The sequence below is a fragment of the Salvelinus fontinalis genome, chromosome 6, assembly GCF_029448725.1.
Source record: "Salvelinus fontinalis isolate EN_2023a chromosome 6, ASM2944872v1, whole genome shotgun sequence".
Taxonomy (NCBI): domain Eukaryota; kingdom Metazoa; phylum Chordata; class Actinopteri; order Salmoniformes; family Salmonidae; genus Salvelinus; species Salvelinus fontinalis.
Genome location: NC_074670.1, coordinates 65653345 through 65674626, shown reverse-complemented (window position 1 = coordinate 65674626; position 21282 = coordinate 65653345). Strand labels below are relative to the sequence as shown.

General features: G+C 42.4%; 1 protein-coding gene across 2 annotated transcripts in view; it reads left to right on the top strand.

Moving 5' to 3' along the window:
• Positions 1-21282, top strand: part of LOC129858314 (serine/threonine-protein kinase 3) — a 49198-nt gene that overhangs the window by 17017 nt on the left and 10899 nt on the right. For both annotated transcript variants that reach the window (XM_055927463.1, XM_055927462.1), the window contains exons 8-10: positions 1824-1946; positions 6460-6661; positions 11483-11670. In XM_055927463.1, coding sequence (XP_055783438.1) covers positions 1824-1946; positions 6460-6661; positions 11483-11670 — 513 coding nt within the window. The remainder of the gene's footprint in view (positions 1-1823; positions 1947-6459; positions 6662-11482; positions 11671-21282) is intronic.

The window sequence follows — 21282 nt, the reverse complement described above, 5'->3', positions numbered from 1 at the left end:
TGACTTTGAGTAAAGCCAGAGTGGGACTCTATTCCACATCAGGTAACTGATGCAGCAGTAGAATCATATTTATAAAACAGATAAAAAATACACCTTATGGAACAGCGGGGACTGAAGAAACACAAACATAGTCACAGACACACGATAACATACGCACTATACACACTTACACATGGATTTAGTACTGTAGATATGTGGTAGTGGTGGAGTAGGGGCCTGAGGGCACAGTGTGTTGTGAAATCTGTGAATGTAATGTTTTAAAAATTGTATAAACTGCCTTAATTTTGCTGGACCCCAGGAAGAGTAGCTGCTGCTTTGGCAGGTGAGACACAGACAGACAGACAGACGGACGACTACCACAGGTGAGACACAGACGAGACGACTACCACAGGTGACTACCACAGATGAGACAGACGGACGACTACCACAGGTGAGACACAGACGGACGACTACCACAGGTGACTACCACAGATGAGACAGACGGACGACTACCACAGGTGACTACCACAGGTGAGACACAGACGGACGACTACCACAGGTGACTACCACAGGTGAGACAGACGGACGACTACCACAGGTGACTACCACAGATGAGACAGACGGACGACTACCACAGGTGACTACCACAGGTGAGACACAGACGGACGACTACCACAGGTGACTACCACAGATGAGACAGACGGACGACTACCACAGGTGACTACCACAGGTGAGACAGACGGACGACTACCACAGGTGACTATCACAGGTGAGACAGACAGACTCCTGTATACTAGGTGAGACAGACAGACTCCTGTATACTAGGTGAGACAGACAGACTCCTGTATACTAGGTGAGACAGACAGACTCCTGTATACTAGGTGAGACAGACAGACTCCTGTATACTAGGTGAGACAGACAGACTCCTGTATACTAGGTGAGACAGACAGACTCCTGTATACTAGGTGAGACAGACAGACTCCTGTATACTAGGTGAGACAGACAGACTCCTGTATACTAGGTGAGACAGACAGACTCCTGTATACTAGGTGAGACAGACTGACTCCTGTATACTAGGTGAGACAGACAGACTCCTGTATACTAGGTGAGACAGACAGACTCCTGTATACTAGGTGAGACAGACAGACTCCTGTATACTAGGTGAGACAGACTGACTCCTGTATACTAGGTGAGACAGACTGACTCCTGTATACTAGGTGAGACAGACTGACTCCTGTATACTAGGTGAGACAGACTGACTCCTGTATACTAGGTGAGACAGACAGACTCCTGTATACTAGGTGAGACAGACAGACTCCTGTATACTAGGTGAGACAGACAGACTCCTGTATACTAGGTGAGACAGACAGACTCCTGTATACTAGGTGAGACAGACAGACTCCTGTATACTAGGTGAGACAGACAGACTCCTGTATACTAGGTGAGACAGACAGACTCCTGTATACTAGGTGAGACAGACAGACTCCTGTATACTAGGTGAGACAGACAGACTCCTGTATACTAGGTGAGACAGACAGACTCCTGTATACTAGGTGAGACAGACAGACTCCTGTATACTAGGTGAGACAGACAGACTCCTGTATACTAGGTGAGACAGACAGACTCCTGTATACTAGGTGAGACAGACAGACTCCTGTATACTAGGTGAGACAGACAGACTCCTGGTAGAACATCATACTGTGGTCTTCTGTAGCTCATCAGAGCGTAGCACCTTGACATGTATCTGTCTATGCTGTCCCTTCCTCTACCAACATATTAAACCACTGGCAGACATGTGGAGCTTCGTCAACTAACTGCCTTCCTCCTCTCGCTCTCTCCTGTAGCATCCGTTCATCACGGTAGCCAAGCCAGTCACCATCCTGAGAGACCTGATCACTGAGTCCATGGAGATGAAGGTTAAGAGACATCAGGAGCAGCAAAGAGAGCTGGAGCAGGAGGACGACTCTGTACGTCTAGTCTAGGATCTATGTACACAGCCATTAAAGCAGCTGGGTTCAGACATGTTCACCAAGCTGCTTTAATGGCTGGTCTTCTAGGGGCGTTATACTTCTGATGATAGTCAACTACAAGTAGGGATTGGTTGATGCTGAATGTTATATTAAAATATTTCTCCCATTCCATCTAAGCCAATATGACACCAATAAACCGTATCTTAATAGTTAGCCACCAGTCTGCTGAACAGGCAAAGAAAAGGGAGCTTCATTTGGTCATGGAACATTTACACAAATTACTTTAGCCATTAGCTAGCTAGACAACAACAGCTGACCTCAACACTTCACATAAAAGCTCCAGGTAACTGTCAAAATAAGGGAGACACCAACGGTGTCTTAGTAGGGCGTTGGCCCACCACGATCCAGAACCGCGTTGGCCCACCACGATCCAGAACCGCGTTGGCCCACCACGATCCAGAACCGCGTTGGCCCACCACGATCCAGAACCGCGTTGGCCCACCAAGATCCAGAACCGCGTTGGCCCACCAAGATCCAGAACCGCGTTGGCCCACCAAGATCCAGAACCGCGTTGGCCCACCACGATCCAGAACCGCGTTGGCCCACCACGAGCCAGAACCGCGTTGGCCCACCACGAGCCAGAACCGCGTTGGCCCACCACGATCCAGAACCGCGTTGGCCCACCACGATCCAGAACCGCGTTGGCCCACCACGATCCAGAACCGCGTTGGCCCACCACGAGCCAGAACCGCGTTGGCCCACCACGAGCCAGAACCACTTCCATGCATTTTGGCATAGATTCTACAAGTGTCTGGGACTCTAATGCAACTAGGGCTGGTGCGGTGGCCGTATTACTGCCACACCGGCAGTCACGAGTCATGCCCGCAGTAAAATTCCACGTGACCATTGAGTCACGGTAATCTCCTCTCTTATGCACAGTGGTCTTGCGTTGGTAGTACCCGTCTCTAATGGCCTGGTACTCGGGGCTCTATTGTCCCTCCATCAGGTCCTAATGACCTGGTACTCGGGGCTCTATTGTCCCTCCATCAGGTCCTAATGGCCTGGTACTCGGGGCTCTATTGTCCCTCCATCAGGTCCTAATGGCCTGGTACTCAGGGCTCTATTGTCCCTCCATCAGGTCCTAATGACCTGGTACTCAGGGCTCTATTGTCCCTCCATCAGGTCCTAATGGCCTGGTACTCAGGGCTCTATTGTCCCTCCATCAGGTCCTAATGGCCTGGTACTCAGGGCTCTATTGTCCCTCCATCAGGTTCTAATGACCTGGTACTCAGGGCTCTATTGTCCCTCCATCAGGTCCTAATGACCTGGTACTCAGGGCTCTATTGTCCCTCCATCAGGTCCTAATGGTCTGGTACTCAGGGCTCTATTGTCCCTCCATCAGGTTCTAATGACCTGGTACTCAGGGCTCTATTGTCCCTCCATCAGGTCCTAATGGCCTGGTACTCAGGGCTCTATTGTCCCTCCATCAGGTTCTAATGACCTGGTACTCAGGGCTCTATTGTCCCTCCATCAGGTCCTAATGACCTGGTACTCGGGGCTCTATTGTCCCTCCATCAGGTCCTAATGGCCTGGTACTCGGGGCTCTATTGTCCCTCCATCAGGTCCTAATGGCCTGGTACTCAGGGCTCTATTGTCCCTCAATCAGGTCCTAATGGCCTGGTACTCAGGGCTCTATTGTCCCTCCATCAGGTCCTAATGACCTGGTACTCAGGGCTCTATTGTCCCTCCATCAGGTCCTAATGGCCTGGTACTCAGGGCTCTATTGTCCCTCCATCAGGTCCTAATGGCCTGGTACTCAGGGTTCTATTGTCCCTCCATCAGGTTCTAATGACCTGGTACTCAGGGCTCTATTGTCCCTCCATCAGGTCCTAATGACCTGGTACTCAGGGCTCTATTGTCCCTCCATCAGGTCCTAATGGTCTGGTACTCAGGGCTCTATTGTCCCTCCATCAGGTCCTAATGACCTGGTACTTAGGGCTCTATTGTCCCTCCATCAGGTCCTAATGGCCTGGTACTCAGGGCTCTATTGTTCCTCCATCAGGTCCTAATGGCCTGGTACTCAGGACTCTATTGTTCCTCCATCAGGTCCTAATGGCCTGGTACTCGGGGCTCTATTGTCCCTCCATCAGGTCCTAATGGCCTGGTACTCGGGGCTCTATTGTCCCTCCATCAGGTCCTAATGGCCTGTTACTCGGGGCTCTATTGTTCCTCCATCAGGTCCTAATGACCTGGTATTCAGGGCTCTATTGTTCCTCCATCAGGTCCTAATGGCCTGGTACTCAGGGCTCTATTGGCCCTCCATCAGGTCCTAATGGCCTGGTACTCAGGGCTCTATTGTCCCTCCATCAGGTCCTAATGGCCTGGTACTCAGGGCTCTATTGTCCCTCCATCAGGTTCTAATGGCCAGGTACTCGGGGCTCTATTGTCCCTCCATCAGGTTCTAATGGCCAGGTACTCGGGGCTCTATTGTCCCTCCATCAGGTCCTAATGGTCTGGTACTCAGGGCTCTATTGTCCCTCCATCAGGTCCTAATGACCTGGTACTTAGGGCTCTATTGTCCCCCCATCAGGTCCTAATTGCCTGGTACTCGGGGCTCTATTGTCCCTCCATCAGGTCCTAATTGCCTGGTACTCGGGGCTCTATTGTCCCTCCATCAGGTCCTAATGGCCTGGTACTTAGGGCTCTATTGTCCCTCCATCAGGTCCGAATGACCTGGTACTCAGGGCTCTATTGTCCCTCCATCAGGTCCTAATGGCCTGGTACTCAGGGCCCTATTGTCCCTCCATCAGGTCCTAATGGCCTGGTACTCAGGGCTCTATTGTCCCTCCATCAGGTCCTAATGGCCTGGTACTTAGGGCTCTATTGTCCCTCCATCAGGTCCTAATGGCCTGGTCCTCAGGGCTCTATTGTCCCTCCATCAGGTTCTAATGGCCAGGTACTCAGGGCTCTAATGTCCCTCCATCAGGTCCTAATGGCCTGGTACTCAGGGTTCTATTGTCCCTCCATCAGGTCCTAATGGCCTGGTACTCAGGGCTCTATTGTCCCTCCATCAGGTCCTAATGGCCTGGTACTCAGGGTTCTATTGTCCCTCCATCAGGTCCTAATGGCCTGGTACTCAGGGTTCTATTGTCCCTCCATCAGGTCCTAATGGTCTGGTACTCAGGGCTCTATTGTCCCTCCATCAGGTCGTAATGGCCTGGTACTCAGGGTTCTATTGTCCCTCCATCAGGTCCTAATGGCCTGGTACTCAGGGTTCTATTGTCCCTCCATCAGGTCCTAATGGTCTGGTACTCAGGGCTCTATTGTCCCTCCATCAGGTCCTAATGGCCTGGTACTCAGGGCTCAATTGTCCCTCCATCAGGTCCTAATGGCCTGGTACTCTGGGCTCTATTGTCCCTCCATCAGGTCCTAATGGCCTGGTACTCAGGGCTCTATTGTCCCTCCATCAGGTCCTAATGGCCTGGTACTCAGGGCTCTATTGTCCCTCCATCAGGTCCTAATGGCCTGGTACTCAGGGCTCTATTGTCCCTCCATCAGGTCCTAATGGCCTGGTACTCAGGGCTCTATTGTCCCTCCATCAGGTCCTAATGGTCTGGTACTCAGGGCTCTATTGTCCCTCCATCAGGTCCTAATGGCCTGGTACTTAGGGCTCTATTGTCCCTCCATCAGGTCCTAATGGCCTGGTACTCAGGGCTCAATTGTCCCTCCATCAGGTCCTAATGACCTGGTACTCAGGGCTCTATTGTCCCTTCATCAGGTCTTAATGGCCTGGTACTCAGGGCTCTATTGTCCCTCCATCAGTTCCTAATGGCCTGGTACTCAGGGCTCTATTGTCCCTCCATCAGGTCCTAATGCCCTGGTACTCAGGGCTCTATTGTCTGCAGTATTGCAGTTGATCCACAACAAAATGGACAGTGCTTTTAATTCCCAACACCCATATGCATAGGCCTATAGATGAGCCCCCCAAAAAACGCAGAATTATAATTATTGTGCTGTTATATTATACGTGTCAAAAAATTATTGAATCCAAATTTAAGATGTCTTTGGTATATAATTGGTTTACCCTATGTTTTAAAAGTAAGTAAATAAATAGCCGAGTTAGACTGAAATATATAAAGGTCATTTCATCCAACTTGTGAGGCAATGGATTACACATTGGTGCTTGTGTGAATTTCCTTTTGTTGCTAAAGACCAAGGCTTATTTTTCACTTAAAATGTTGTTTTTGTGTTAATACCTAAGTATGAAAGCAGAGTAATGGGACCAGCGACACACTTGATGTATTTGCAGTTGATACTTTGAACGTAACATGTTATTTCCTGGGTAATATGTCCTTCTACACAGCTCAGGTTTGGGCCTGCACTTTCTGCAGTTAGTGGGTATTTGTATGAATGAATCCCAGTACCTTACTGTCCACCTGCTGATGTCAAAAGGGCTTTACAAGTTAGTATGATTGACCTGACCGTCCTCTCTCTCTCTCTCTGCGTCCAGGAAGAGGAGGTGGAGGTGGACTCCCACACCATGGTGAAGTCTGGGTCAGAGGGGGCTGGCACCATGAGAGCTACCAGCACCATGAGTGACGGAGCTCAGACCATGATCGAACACGGCAGTACCATGTTAGAGGCAGACCTGGGAACTATGGTCATCAATAGTGATGAGGAGGAGGAGGACAACGACGAAGGCTCCATGAGGAGTGAGTAGAGCTGGTCAGGATAGTACCGTAGGTTGTAACATAGTATATTTGGTGATCATTTAGTTATATTTGTTATAGTGAGCTGTCAGCATAGTACTGTAGGCTGTAACATAGTATATTTTTTGATCATTTAGTTATATTTGTTATAGTGAGCTGTCAGCACAGTACTGTAGGCTGTAACATAGTATATTTGGTGATCATTTAGTTTAATTTATTATAGTGAGCTGTCAGGGTAGTACTGTAGGCTGTAACATAGTATATTTTTTGATCATTTAGTTATATTTGTTATAGTGAGCTGTCAGCATAGTACTGTAGGCTGTAACATAGTATATTTTTTGATCATTTAGTTATATTTGTTATAGTGAGCTGTCAGCACAGTACTGTAGGCTGTAACATAGTATATTTGGTGATCATTTAGTTTAATTTATTATAGTGAGCTGTCAGGGTAGTACTGTAGGCTGTAACATAGTATATTTGGTGATCATTTAGTTTAATTTATTATAGTGAGCTGTCAGGGTAGTACTGTAGCTGACATTATCTAGTTTTTGTGATTTATTTGATTTGAGACAAGATGCACATGGAGAAAGACTTAAACCCCCAACCTCAGGACCTCCGTCCTGTAGCTTTCCGTCCTGTAGCTTTATCTGTCTTTAGTAATGTTGCTACTGTAAACAAATATATCAATGCAAAATACAACAATTCCTGAGTTCCAGTTCATATAAGGAAGTCAGTCAATTTAAATAACTTCGCTAGACCCAAGACTGGGCAGGGGCGCAGCCATAGGCCTACCCACTGGGCAGGGGCGCAGCCATAGGCCTACCCACTGGGCAGGGGCGCAGCCATAGGCCTACCCACTGGGCAGGGGCGCAGCCATAGGCCTACCCACTGGGCAGGGGCGCAGCCATAGGCCTACCCACTGGGCAGGGGCGCAGCCATAGGCCTACCCACTGGGCAGGGGCGCAGCCATAGGCCTACCCACTGGGCAGGGGCGCAGCCATAGGCCTACCCACTGGGCAGGGGCGCAGCCATAGGCCTACCCACTGGGCAGGGGCGCAGCCATAGGCCTACCCACTGGGCAGGGGCGCAGCCATAGGCCTACCCACTGGGCAGGGGCGCAGCCATAGGCCTACCCACTGGGCAGGGGCGCAGCCATAGGCCTACCCACTGGGCAGGGGCGCAGCCATAGGCCTACCCACTGGGCAGGGGCGCAGCCATAGGCCTACCCACTGGGCAGGGGCGCAGCCATAGGCCTACCCACTGGGCAGGGGCGCAGCCATAGGCCTACCCACTGGGCAGGGGCGCAGCCATAGGCCTACCCACTGGGCAGGGGCGCAGCCATAGGCCTACCCACTGGGCAGGGGCGCAGCCATAGGCCTACCCACTGGGCAGGGGCGCAGCCATAGGCCTACCCACTGGGCAGGGGCGCAGCCATAGGCCTACCCACTGGGCAGGGGCGCAGCCATAGGCCTACCCACTGGGCAGGGGCGCAGCCATAGGCCTACCCACTGGGCAGGGGCGCAGCCATAGGCCTACCCACTGGGCAGGGGCGCAGCCATAGGCCTACCCACTGGGCAGGGGCGCAGCCATAGGCCTACCCACTGGGCAGGGGCGCAGCCATAGGCCTACCCACTGGGCAGGGGCGCAGCCATAGGCCTACCCACTGGGCAGGGGCGCAGCCATAGGCCTACCCACTGGGCAGGGGCGCAGCCATAGGCCTACCCACTGGGCAGGGGCGCAGCCATAGGCCTACCCACTGGGCAGGGGCGCAGCCATAGGCCTACCCACTGGGGAGCCAGGTCCAGCCAATCAGAATTAGTTTTTCCCAACAAAATGGCTTTATTTACAGACAGAAATACTCCTCACTTTCATCAGCTGTCCGGGTGGCTGGTCTCAGAATATTCCGCAGGTGAAGAAGCCGGATGTGGAGGTCCTGGGTTGGCGTGGTTACATGTGATCTGCGGTTGTGAAGCCAGTTGGACGTACTGCCAAATCTCTAAAACAATATTGGAGGTGGCTTGTGGTAGAGAAATTAACATTCAATTATCTGGCAACAGCTCTGGTGGACATTCCTGCAGTCAGCATGCCAATTGCACACTCCCTCAAAAATATAGATATCTTTGGCACTGTGTTGTATGACAAAACTGCACATTTTAGAGTGGCCTTTTATTGTCCCCAGTGCAAGGTGCACCTGTGTAATAATCATGCTGTTTAATCAGCTTCTTGATATGTCACACCTGTCAGGTGGATGGATTATCTTGGCAAAAAAGAAAAGGCTCACTAACAGTGATATAAACAAATTTGTGCACCACATTTGAGAGAAATTAGCTTTTTGTGCGTATGGATCATTTCTGGGCTCTTTTATTTCAGTTCATGAAACACTTTACATGTTGCGTTTTATATTTTAGTTCAGTATATTTTAAAACCTTATCTATTCCTCCTAGATATAAACCTTTACAGTTGGAAAATTATTATATTCAAGGGATACATCAGGATGTTGGCAATGAGGTCCTTCATCTACTTCCCCAGAGTCAGATGAACTCGTGGAAACCATTGTTATGTTTCTGCGTACAGTTTGAAGGAAGTTGCTAACTAGCGTTAGCGCAATCATTTGGAAGTCTACACCCATACCCATAGGCTTCCAGTCATTGCGGCTCACGAAACTAGTTCCAACTTCCTTCATACTGGACACAGAGACATAGAAACTAGCTCCAACTTCCTTCATACTGGACACAGAGACATAGAAACTAGCTCCAACTTCCTTCATTCTGGACACAGAGACATAGAAACTAGCTCCAACTTCCTTCATTCTGGACACAGAGACATAGAAACTAGCTCCAACTTCCTTCATACTGGACACAGAGACATAGAAACTAGATCCAACTTCCTTCATTCTGGACCAGAGACATAGAAACTAGCTCCAACTTCCTTCATACTGGACACAGAGACATAGAAACTAGCTCCAACTTCCTTCATACTGGACACAGAGACATAGAAACTAGCTCCAACTTCCTTCATTCTGGACCAGAGACATAGAAACTAGCTCCAACTTCCTTCATACTGGACACAGAGACATAGAAACTAGCTCCAACTTCCTTCATACTGGACACAGAGACATAGAAACTAGCTCCAACTTCCTTCATACTGGACCAGAGACATAGAAACTAGCTCCAACTTCCTTCATACTGGACCAGAGACATAGAAACTAGCTCCAACTTCCTTCATTCTGGACACAGAGACATAGAAACTAGCTCCAACTTCCTTCATTCTGGACACAGAGACATAGAAACTAGCTCCAACTTCCTTCATTCTGGACACAGAGACATAGAAACTAGCTCCAACTTCCTTCATTCTGGACACAGAGACATAGAAACTAGCTCCAACTTCCTTCATTCTGGACCAGAGACATAGAAACTAGCTCCAACTTCCTTCATACTGGACACAGAGACATAGAAACTAGCTCCAACTTCCTTCATACTGGACACAGAGACATAGAAACTAGCTCCAACTTCCTTCATTCTGGACACAGAGACATAGAAACTAACTCCAACTTCCTTCATACTGGACACAGAGACATAGAAACTAGCTCCAACTTCCTTCATACTGGACACAGAGACATAGAAACTAGCTCCAACTTCCTTCATACTGGACACAGAGACATAGAAACTAGCTCCAACTTCCTTCATACTGGACACAGAGACATAGAAACTAGCTCCAACTTCCTTCATACTGGACACAGAGACATAGAAACTAGCTCCAACTTCCTTCATACTGGACACAGAGACATAGAAACTAGCTCCAACTTCCTTCATACTGGACACAGAGACATAGAAACTAGCTCCAACTTCCTTCATTCTGGACCAGAGACATAGAAACTAGCTCCAACTTCCTTCATACTGGACACAGAGACATAGAAACTAGCTCCAACTTCCTTCATACTGGACACAGAGACATAGAAACTAGCTCCAACTTCCTTCATACTGGACACAGAGACATAGAAACTAGCTCCAACTTCCTTCATTCTGGACACAGAGACATAGAAACTAGCTCCAACTTCCTTCATACTGGACACAGAGACATAGAAACTAGCTCCAACTTCCTTCATACTGGACCAGAGACATAGAAACTAGCTCCAACTTCCTTCATACTGGACACAGAGACATAGAAACTAGCTCCAACTTCCTTCATACTGGACACAGAGACATAGAAACTAGCTCCAACTTCCTTCATACTGGACACAGAGACATAGAAACTAGCTCCAACTTCCTTCATACTGGACACAGAGACATAGAAACTAGCTCCAACTTCCTTCATACTGGACACAGAGACATAGAAACTAGCTCCAACTTCCTTCATACTGGACACAGAGACATAGAAACTAGCTCCAACTTCCTTCATTCTGGACACAGAGACATAGAAACTAGCTCCAACTTCCTTCATACTGGACACAGAGACATAGAAACTAGCTCCAACTTCCTTCATACTGGACACAGAGACATAGAAACTAGCTCCAACTTCCTTCATTCTGGACCAGAGACATAGAAACTAGCTCCAACTTCCTTCATACTGGACACAGAGACATAGAAACTAGCTCCAACTTCCTTCATTCTGGACCAGAGACATAGAAACTAGCTCCAACTTCCTTCATACTGGACCAGAGACATAGAAACTAGCTCCAACTTCCTTCATACTGGACATAAAGGACGTAAAGATCCAGGAGTATCCCTAACGTGTTTATTACTCCAACATGCCTAGCTCTACCTCCCTCCACACCGTGTGGTTGTGTTATTCATTAGGAAGAGTAAATGTTTCCTCTCTCCACAGGACACCCCACCTCCCAGCAGGCCCTGAGACCCTCCTTCATGGACTACTTTGACAAGCAGGACTCTAATAAGGTCCAACAGGAGAGCTATAACCATAACCAGCAGCAGGAACCAGGCTATCACATCAGCCAGGCTAAGAACGTCTTCCCTGACAACTGGAAGGTTCCTCAGGACGGAGACTTTGACTTTGTGAGTTACACCTAATCACCCATCCGTGGAACTACATATAGAACCATCCGTGGAACTACATGTGGAACCATCCGTAGAACTACATGTGGAACCATCCGTGGAACTACATATAGAACCATCCGTGGAACTACATATAGAACCATCCGTGGAACTACATATAGAACCATCCGTGGAACTACATATAGAACCATCCGTGGAACCACATATGGAACCATCCATAGAACCACATATAGAACCATCCATAGAACCACATATAGAACCATCCATAGAACTACATATAGAACTACATATAGAACCATCCATAGAACTACATATAGAACCATCCATAGAACTACATATAGAACCATCCATAGAACTACATATAGAACCATCCATAGAACTACATATAGAACCATCCATAGAACTACATATAGAACCATCCATAGAACTACATATAGAACCATCCATAGAACAACATATAGAACCATCCATAGAACAACATATAGAACCATCCATAGAACTACATATAGAACCATCCATAGAACTACATATAGAACCATCCATAGAGCTACATATAGAACCATCCATAGAACTACATATAGAGCTACATATAGAACCATCCATAGAACTACATATAGAGCTACATATAGAACCATCCATAGAACTACATATAGAACCATCCATAGAACTACATATAGAACCATCCATAGAACTACATATAGAACCATCCATAGAACTACATATAGAACCATCCATAGAACTACATATAGAACCATCCATAGAACTACATATAGAACCATCCATAGAACTACATATAGAACCATCCATAGAACTACATATAGAACCATCCATAGAACTACATATAGAACCATCCATAGAACCATCCATAGAATAACATATATAACTACATATAGAACCATCCATGGAACTACATATAGAGCCATCATAGAACTACATATAGAACCATCATAGAACTACATATAGAACCATCATAGAACTACATATAGAACCATCATAGAACTACACATAGAGCAGCATGTAGAACCATCCATAGAACTACATATAGAACCATTTTTGGAACTACATATAGAACCATTTTTGGAACTACATATAGAACCATTTTTGGAACTACATATAGAACCATTTTTGGAACTACATATAGAACCATTTTTGGAACTACATATAGAACCATTTTTGGAACTACATATAGAACCATTTTTGGAACTACATATAGAACCATTTTTGGAACTACATATAGAACCATTTTTGGAACTACATATAGAACCATTTTTGGAACTACATATAGAACCATCCATAGAACTACATATAGAACCATCCATAGAACTACATATAGAACCATCCATAGAACTACATATAGAACCATCCATAGAACTACATATAGAACCATCCATAGAACTACATATAGAACCATCCATAGAACTACATATAGAACCATCCATAGAACTACATATAGAACCATCCATAGAACTACATATAGAACCATCCATAGAACTACATATAGAACCATCCATAGAACTACATATAGAACCATCCATAGAACAACATGTAGAACCATCCATAGAACTACATGTAGAACCATCCATAGAACTACATGTAGAACCATCCATAGAACTACATGTAGAACCATCCGTAGAACTACATATAGAACAGCATGTAGAACCATCCGTAGAACTACACAGAGCAGCATGTAGAACCATCCATAGAACTACATATAGAACCATCCATAGAACTACATATAGAACCATCCATAGAACTACATATAGAACCATCCATAGAACTACATATAGAACCATCCATAGAACTACATATAGAACCATCCATAGAACAACATATAGAACCATCCATAGAACAACATATAGAACCATCCATAGAACAACATATAGAACCATCCATAGAACAACATATAGAACCATCCATAGAACAACATATAGAACCATCCATAGAACAACATATAGAACCATCCATAGAACAACATATAGAACCATCCATAGAACAACATATAGAACCATCCATAGAACAACATATAGAACCATCCATAGAACTACATATAGAACCATCCATAGAACTACATATAGAACCATCCATAGAACAACATATAGAACCATCCATAGAACAACATATAGAACCATCCATAGAACAACATATAGAACCATCCATAGAACTACATATATAACAACATGTAGAACCATCCATAGAACTACATATAGAACCATCCATAGAACTACATATAGAACCATCCATAGAACAACATATAGAACCATCCATAGAACAACATATAGAACCATCCATAGAACAACATATAGAACCATCCATAGAACAACATATAGAACCATCCATAGAACAACATATAGAACCATCCATAGAACAACATGTAGAACCATCCATAGAACAACACGTAGAACCATCCATAGAACTACACGTAGAACCATCCATAGAACTACACGTAGAACCATCCATAGAACTACACGTAGAACCATCCATAGAACTACATGTAGAACCATCCATAGAACAACATATAGAACCATCCATAGAACTACATATATAACAACATGTAGAACCATCCATAGAACTACATATAGAACCATCCATAGAACTACATATAGAACCATCCATAGAACTACATATAGAACCATCCATAGAACTACATATAGAACCATCCATAGAACTACATATAGAACCATCCATAGAACTACATATAGAACCATCCATAGAACTACATATAGAACCATCCATAGAACTACATATAGAACCATCCATAGAACTACATATAGAACCATCCATAGAACTACATATAGAACCATCCATAGAACAACATATAGAACCATCCATAGAACAACATATAGAACCATCCATAGAACAACATATAGAACCATCCATAGAACAACATATAGAACCATCCATAGAACAACATATAGAACCATCCATAGAACAACATATAGAACCATCCATAGAACAACATATAGAACCATCCATAGAACAACATATAGAACCATCCATAGAACAACATGTAGAACCATCCATAGAACAAAATGTAGAACCATCCATAGAACTACATATAGAACCATCCATAGAACTACATATAGAACCATCCATAGAACAACATATAGAACCATCCATAGAACAACATATAGAACCATCCATAAAACAACATATAGAACCATCCATGGAACTACATATAGAGCCATCATGGAACTACATATAGAGCCATCATGGAACTACATATAGAGCCATCATAGAACTACATATAGAGCCATCATAGAACTACATATAGAGCCATCATAGAACTACATATAGAGCCATCATAGAACTACATATAGAGCCATCATAGAACTACATATAGAGCCATCATAGAACTACATATAGAGCCATCATAGAACTACATATAGAGCCATCATAGAACTACATATAGAGCCATCATAGAACTACATATAGAGCCATCATAGAACTACATATAGAACCATCCATGGAACTACATATAGAGCCATCATGGAACTACATATAGAGCCATCATAGAACTACATATAGAGCCATCATAGAACTACATATAGAGCCATCATAGAACTACATATAGAGCCATCATAGAACTACATATAGAGCCATCATAGAACTACATATAGAGCCATCATAGAACTACATATAGAGCCATCATAGAATTACATATAGAGCCATCATAGAACTACATATAGAGCCATCATAGAACTACATATAGAACCATCCATAGAACTACATATAGAGCCATCATAGAACTACATATAGAACCATCCATAGAACTACATATAGAACCATCCATAGAACTACATATAGAACCATCATAGAACTACATATAGAACCATCCATAGAACTACATATATAACCATCATAGAACTACATATAGAGCCATCATAGAACTACATATAGAACCATCCATAGAACTACATATAGAACCATCATAGAACTACATATAGAACCATTTTTGGAACTACATGTAGAACCATTTTTGGAACTACATGTAGAACCATTTTTGGAACTACATGTAGAACCATCCATAGAACTACATGTAGAACCATCCATAGAACTACATGTAGAACCATCCATAGAACTACATGTAGAACCATCCATAGAACTACATATAGAACCATCCATAGAACTACATATAGAACCATCCATAGAACTACATATAGAACCATCCATAGAACTACATATAGAACCATCCATAGAACTACATATAGAACCATCCATAGAACTACATATAGAACCATCCATAGAACAACATGTAGAACCACCCATAGAACAACATGTAGAACCATCCATAGAACAACATGTAGAACCATCCATAGAACTACATGTAGAACCATCCATAGAACTACATGTAGAACCATCCATAGAACTACATGTAGAACCATCCATAGAACTACATATAGAACCTTCCATAGAACTACATATAGAACCATCCATAGAACTACATATAGAACCATCCATAGAACTACATATAGAACCATCCATAGAACTACATATAGAACCATCCATAGAACTACATATAGAACCATCCATAGAACAACATGTAGAACCATCCATAGAACAACATGTAGAACCATCCATAGAACTACATGAAGAACCATCCATAGAACTACACGTAGAACCATCCATAGAACTACATGTAGAACCATCCATAGAACTACATGTAGAACCATCCATAGAACAACATATAGAACCATCCATAAAACAACATATAGAACCATCCATAGAACTACATATAGAACCATCCATAGAACTACATATAGAACCATCCATAGAACAACATATAGAACCATCCATAGAACAACATATAGAACCATCCATAGAACAACATATAGAACCATCCATAGAACAACATATAGAACCATCCATAGAACAACATATAGAACCATCCATAGAACAACATATAGAACCATCCATAGAACAACATATAGAACCATCCATAGAACAACATATAGAACCATCCATAGAACAACATATAGAACCATCCATAGAACAACATATAGAACCATCCATAGAACAACATATAGAACCATCCATAGAACAACATATAGAACCATCCATAGAACAACATATAGAACCATCCATAGAACTACATATAGAACCATCCATAGAACTACATATAGAACCATCCATAGAACTACATATAGAACCATCCATAGAACTACATATAGAACCATCCATAGAACTACATATAGAACCATCCATAGAACTACATATAGAACCATCCATAAAACAACATATAGAGCCATCCATAGAACAACATATAGAGCCATCATAGAACTACATATAGAGCCATCATAGAACTACATATAGAGCCATCATAGAACTACATATAGAGCCATCATAGAACTACATATAGAGCCATCATAGAACTACATATAGAACCATCCATGGAACTACATATAGAACTACACATAGAGCAGCATGTAGAACCATCCATAGAACTACATGTAGAACCATCCATAGAACTACATGTAGAACCATTTTTGGAACTACATGTAGAACCATTTCTGGAACTACATGTAGAACTATTTTTGGAACTACATGTAGAACTATTTTTGGAACTACATGTAGAACTATTTTTGGAACTACATATAGAACCATTTTTGGAACTACATATAGAACCATTTTTGGAACTACATATAGAACCATTTTTGGAACTACATATAGAACCATCCATAGAACTACATATAGAACCATCCATAGAACTACATATAGAACAGCATGCAGAGCCATCCATAGAACTACATATAGAACCATCCATAGAACTACATATAGAACCATCCATATAACTACATATAGAACCATCCATAGAACTACATATAGAACATCCATAGAACAACATGTAGAACCATCCATAGAACAACATGTAGAACCATCCATAGAACAACATATAGAACCATCCATAGAACAACATATAGAACCATCCATAGAACAACATATAGAACCATCCATAGAACAACATATAGAACCATCCATAGAACAACATATAGAACCATCCATAGAACAACATATAGAACCATCCATAGAACTACATATAGAACCATCCATAGAACTACATATAGAACCATCCATAGAACTACATATAGAACCATCCATAGAGCTACATATAGAACCATCCATAGAACTACATATAGAGCTACATATAGAACCATCCATAGAACTACATAGAACCATCCATAGAACTACATATAGAGCTACATATAGAACCATCCATAGAACTACATAGAACCATCCATAGAACTACATATAGAACCATCCATAGAACTACATATAGAACCATCCATAGAACTACATATAGAACCATCCATAGAACTACATATAGAACCATCCATAGAACTACATATAGAACCATCCATAGAACTACATATAGAACCATCCATAGAACTACATATAGAACTACATATAGAACCATCCATGGAACTACATATAGAACCATCCATGGAACTACATATAGAGCCATCATAGAACTACATATAGAGCCATCATAGAACTACATATAGAGCCATCATAGAACTACATATAGAGCCATCATAGAACTACATATAGAGCCATCATAGAACTACATATAGAACCATCATATAACTACATATAGAACCATCATAGAACTTCATATAGAACCATCCATGGAACTACATATAGAACCATCCATAGAACTAAACATAGAGCAGCATGTAGAACCATCCATAGAACTACATATAGAACCATTTTTGGAACTACATATAGAACCATTTTTGGAACTACATATAGAACCATTTATGGAACTACATATAGAACCATTTTTGGAACTACATATAGAACCATCCATAGAACAACATATAGAACCATCCATAGAACTACATATATAACAACATGTAGAACCATCCATAGAACTACATATAGAACCATCCATAGAACTACATATAGAACCATCCATAGAACTACATATAGAACCATCCATAGAACTACATATAGAACCATCCATAGAACTACATATAGAACCATCCATAGAACTACATATAGAACCATCCATAGAACTACATATAGAACCATCCATAGAACTACATATAGAACCATCCATAGAACTACATATAGAACCATCCATAGAACTACATATAGAACCATCCATAGAACAACATATAGAACCATCCATAGAACAACATATAGAACCATCCATAGAACAACATATAGAACCATCCATAGAACAACATATAGAACCATCCATAGAACAACATATAGAACCATCCATAGAACAACATATAGAACCATCCATAGAACAACATATAGAACCATCCATAGAACAACATATAGAACCATCCATAGAACAACATGTAGAACCATCCATAGAACAAAATGTAGAACCATCCATAGAACTACATATAGAACCATCCATAGAACAACATATAGAACCATCCATAGAACAACATATAGAACCATCCATAAAACAACATATAGAACCATCCATGGAACTACATATAGAGCCATCATGGAACTACATATAGAGCCATCATAGAACTACATATAGAGCCATCATAGAACTACATATAGAGCCATCATAGAACTACATATAGAGCCATCATAGAACTACATATAGAGCCATCATAGAACTACATATAGAGCCATCATAGAACTACATATAGAGCCATCATAGAACTACATATAGAGCCATCATAGAACTACATATAGAGCCATCATAGAACTACATATAGAGCCATCATAGAACTACATATAGAGCCATCATGGAACTACATATAGAGCCATCATGGAACTACATATAGAGCCATCATAGAACTACATATAGAGCCATCATAGAACTACATATAGAGCCATCATAGAACTACATATAGAGCCATCATAGAACTACATATAGAGCCATCATAGAACTACATATAGAGCCATCATAGAATTACATATAGAGCCATCATAGAACTACATATAGAGCCATCATAGAACTACATATAGAACCATCCATAGAACTACATATAGAGCCATCATAGAACTACATATAGAACCATCCATAGAACTACATATAGAACCATCCATAGAACTACATATAGAACCATCATAGAACTACATATAGAACCATCCATAGAACTACATATATAACCATCATAGAACTACATATAGAGCCATCATAGAACTACATATAGAACCATCCATAGAACTACATATAGAACCATCATAGAACTACATATAGAACCATTTTTGGAACTACATGTAGAACCATTTTTGGAACTACATGTAGAACCATTTTTGGAACTACATGTAGAACCATCCATAGAACTACATGTAGAACCATCCATAGAACTACATGTAGAACCATCCATAGAACTACATGTAGAACCATCCATAGAACTACATATAGAACCATCCATAGAACTACATATAGAACCATCCATAGAACTACATATAGAACCATCCATAGAACTACATATAGAACCATCCATAGAACTACATATAGAACCATCCATAGAACTACATGTAGAACCATCCATAGAACAACATGTAGAACCACCCATAGAACAACATGTAGAACCATCCATAGAACAACATGTAGAACCATCCATAGAACTACATGTAGAACCATCCATAGAACTACATGTAGAACCATCCATAGAACTACATGTAGAACCATCCATAGAACTACATATAGAACCTTCCATAGAACTACATATAGAACCATCCATAGAACTACATATAGAACCATCCATAGAACTACATATAGAACCATCCATAGAACTACATATAGAACCATCCATAGAACAACATGTAGAACCATCCATAGAACAACATGTAGAACCATCCATAGAACTACATGAAGAACCATCCATAGAACTACATGTAGAACCATCCATAGAACTACATGTAGAACCATCCATAGAACTACATGTAGAACCATCCATAGAACAACATATAGAACCATCCATAAAACAACATATAGAACCATCCATAGAACTACATATAGAACCATCCATAGAACTACATATAGAACCATCCATAGAACAACATATAGAACCATCCATAGAACAACATATAGAACCATCCATAGAACAACATATAGAACCATCCATAGAACAACATATAGAACCATCCATAGAACAACATATAGAACCATCCATAGAACAACATATAGAACCATCCATAGAACAACATATAGAACCATCCATAGAACAACATATAGAACCATCCATAGAACAACATATAGAACCATCCATAGAACAACATATAGAACCATCCATAGAACAACATATAGAACCATCCATAGAACTACATATAGAACCATCCATAGAACTACATATAGAACCATCCATAGAACTACATATAGAACCATCCATAGAACTACATATAGAACCATCCATAGAACTACATATAGAACCATCCATAGAACTACATATAGAACCATCCATAGAACTACATATAGAACCATCCATAAAACAACATATAGAGCCATCCATAGAACAACATATAGAGCCATCATAGAACTACATATAGAGCCATCATAGAACTACATATAGAGCCATCATAGAACTACATATAGAGCCATCATAGAACTACATATAGAGCCATCATAGAACTACATATAGAACCATCCATGGAACTACATATAGAACTACACATAGAGCAGCATGTAGAACC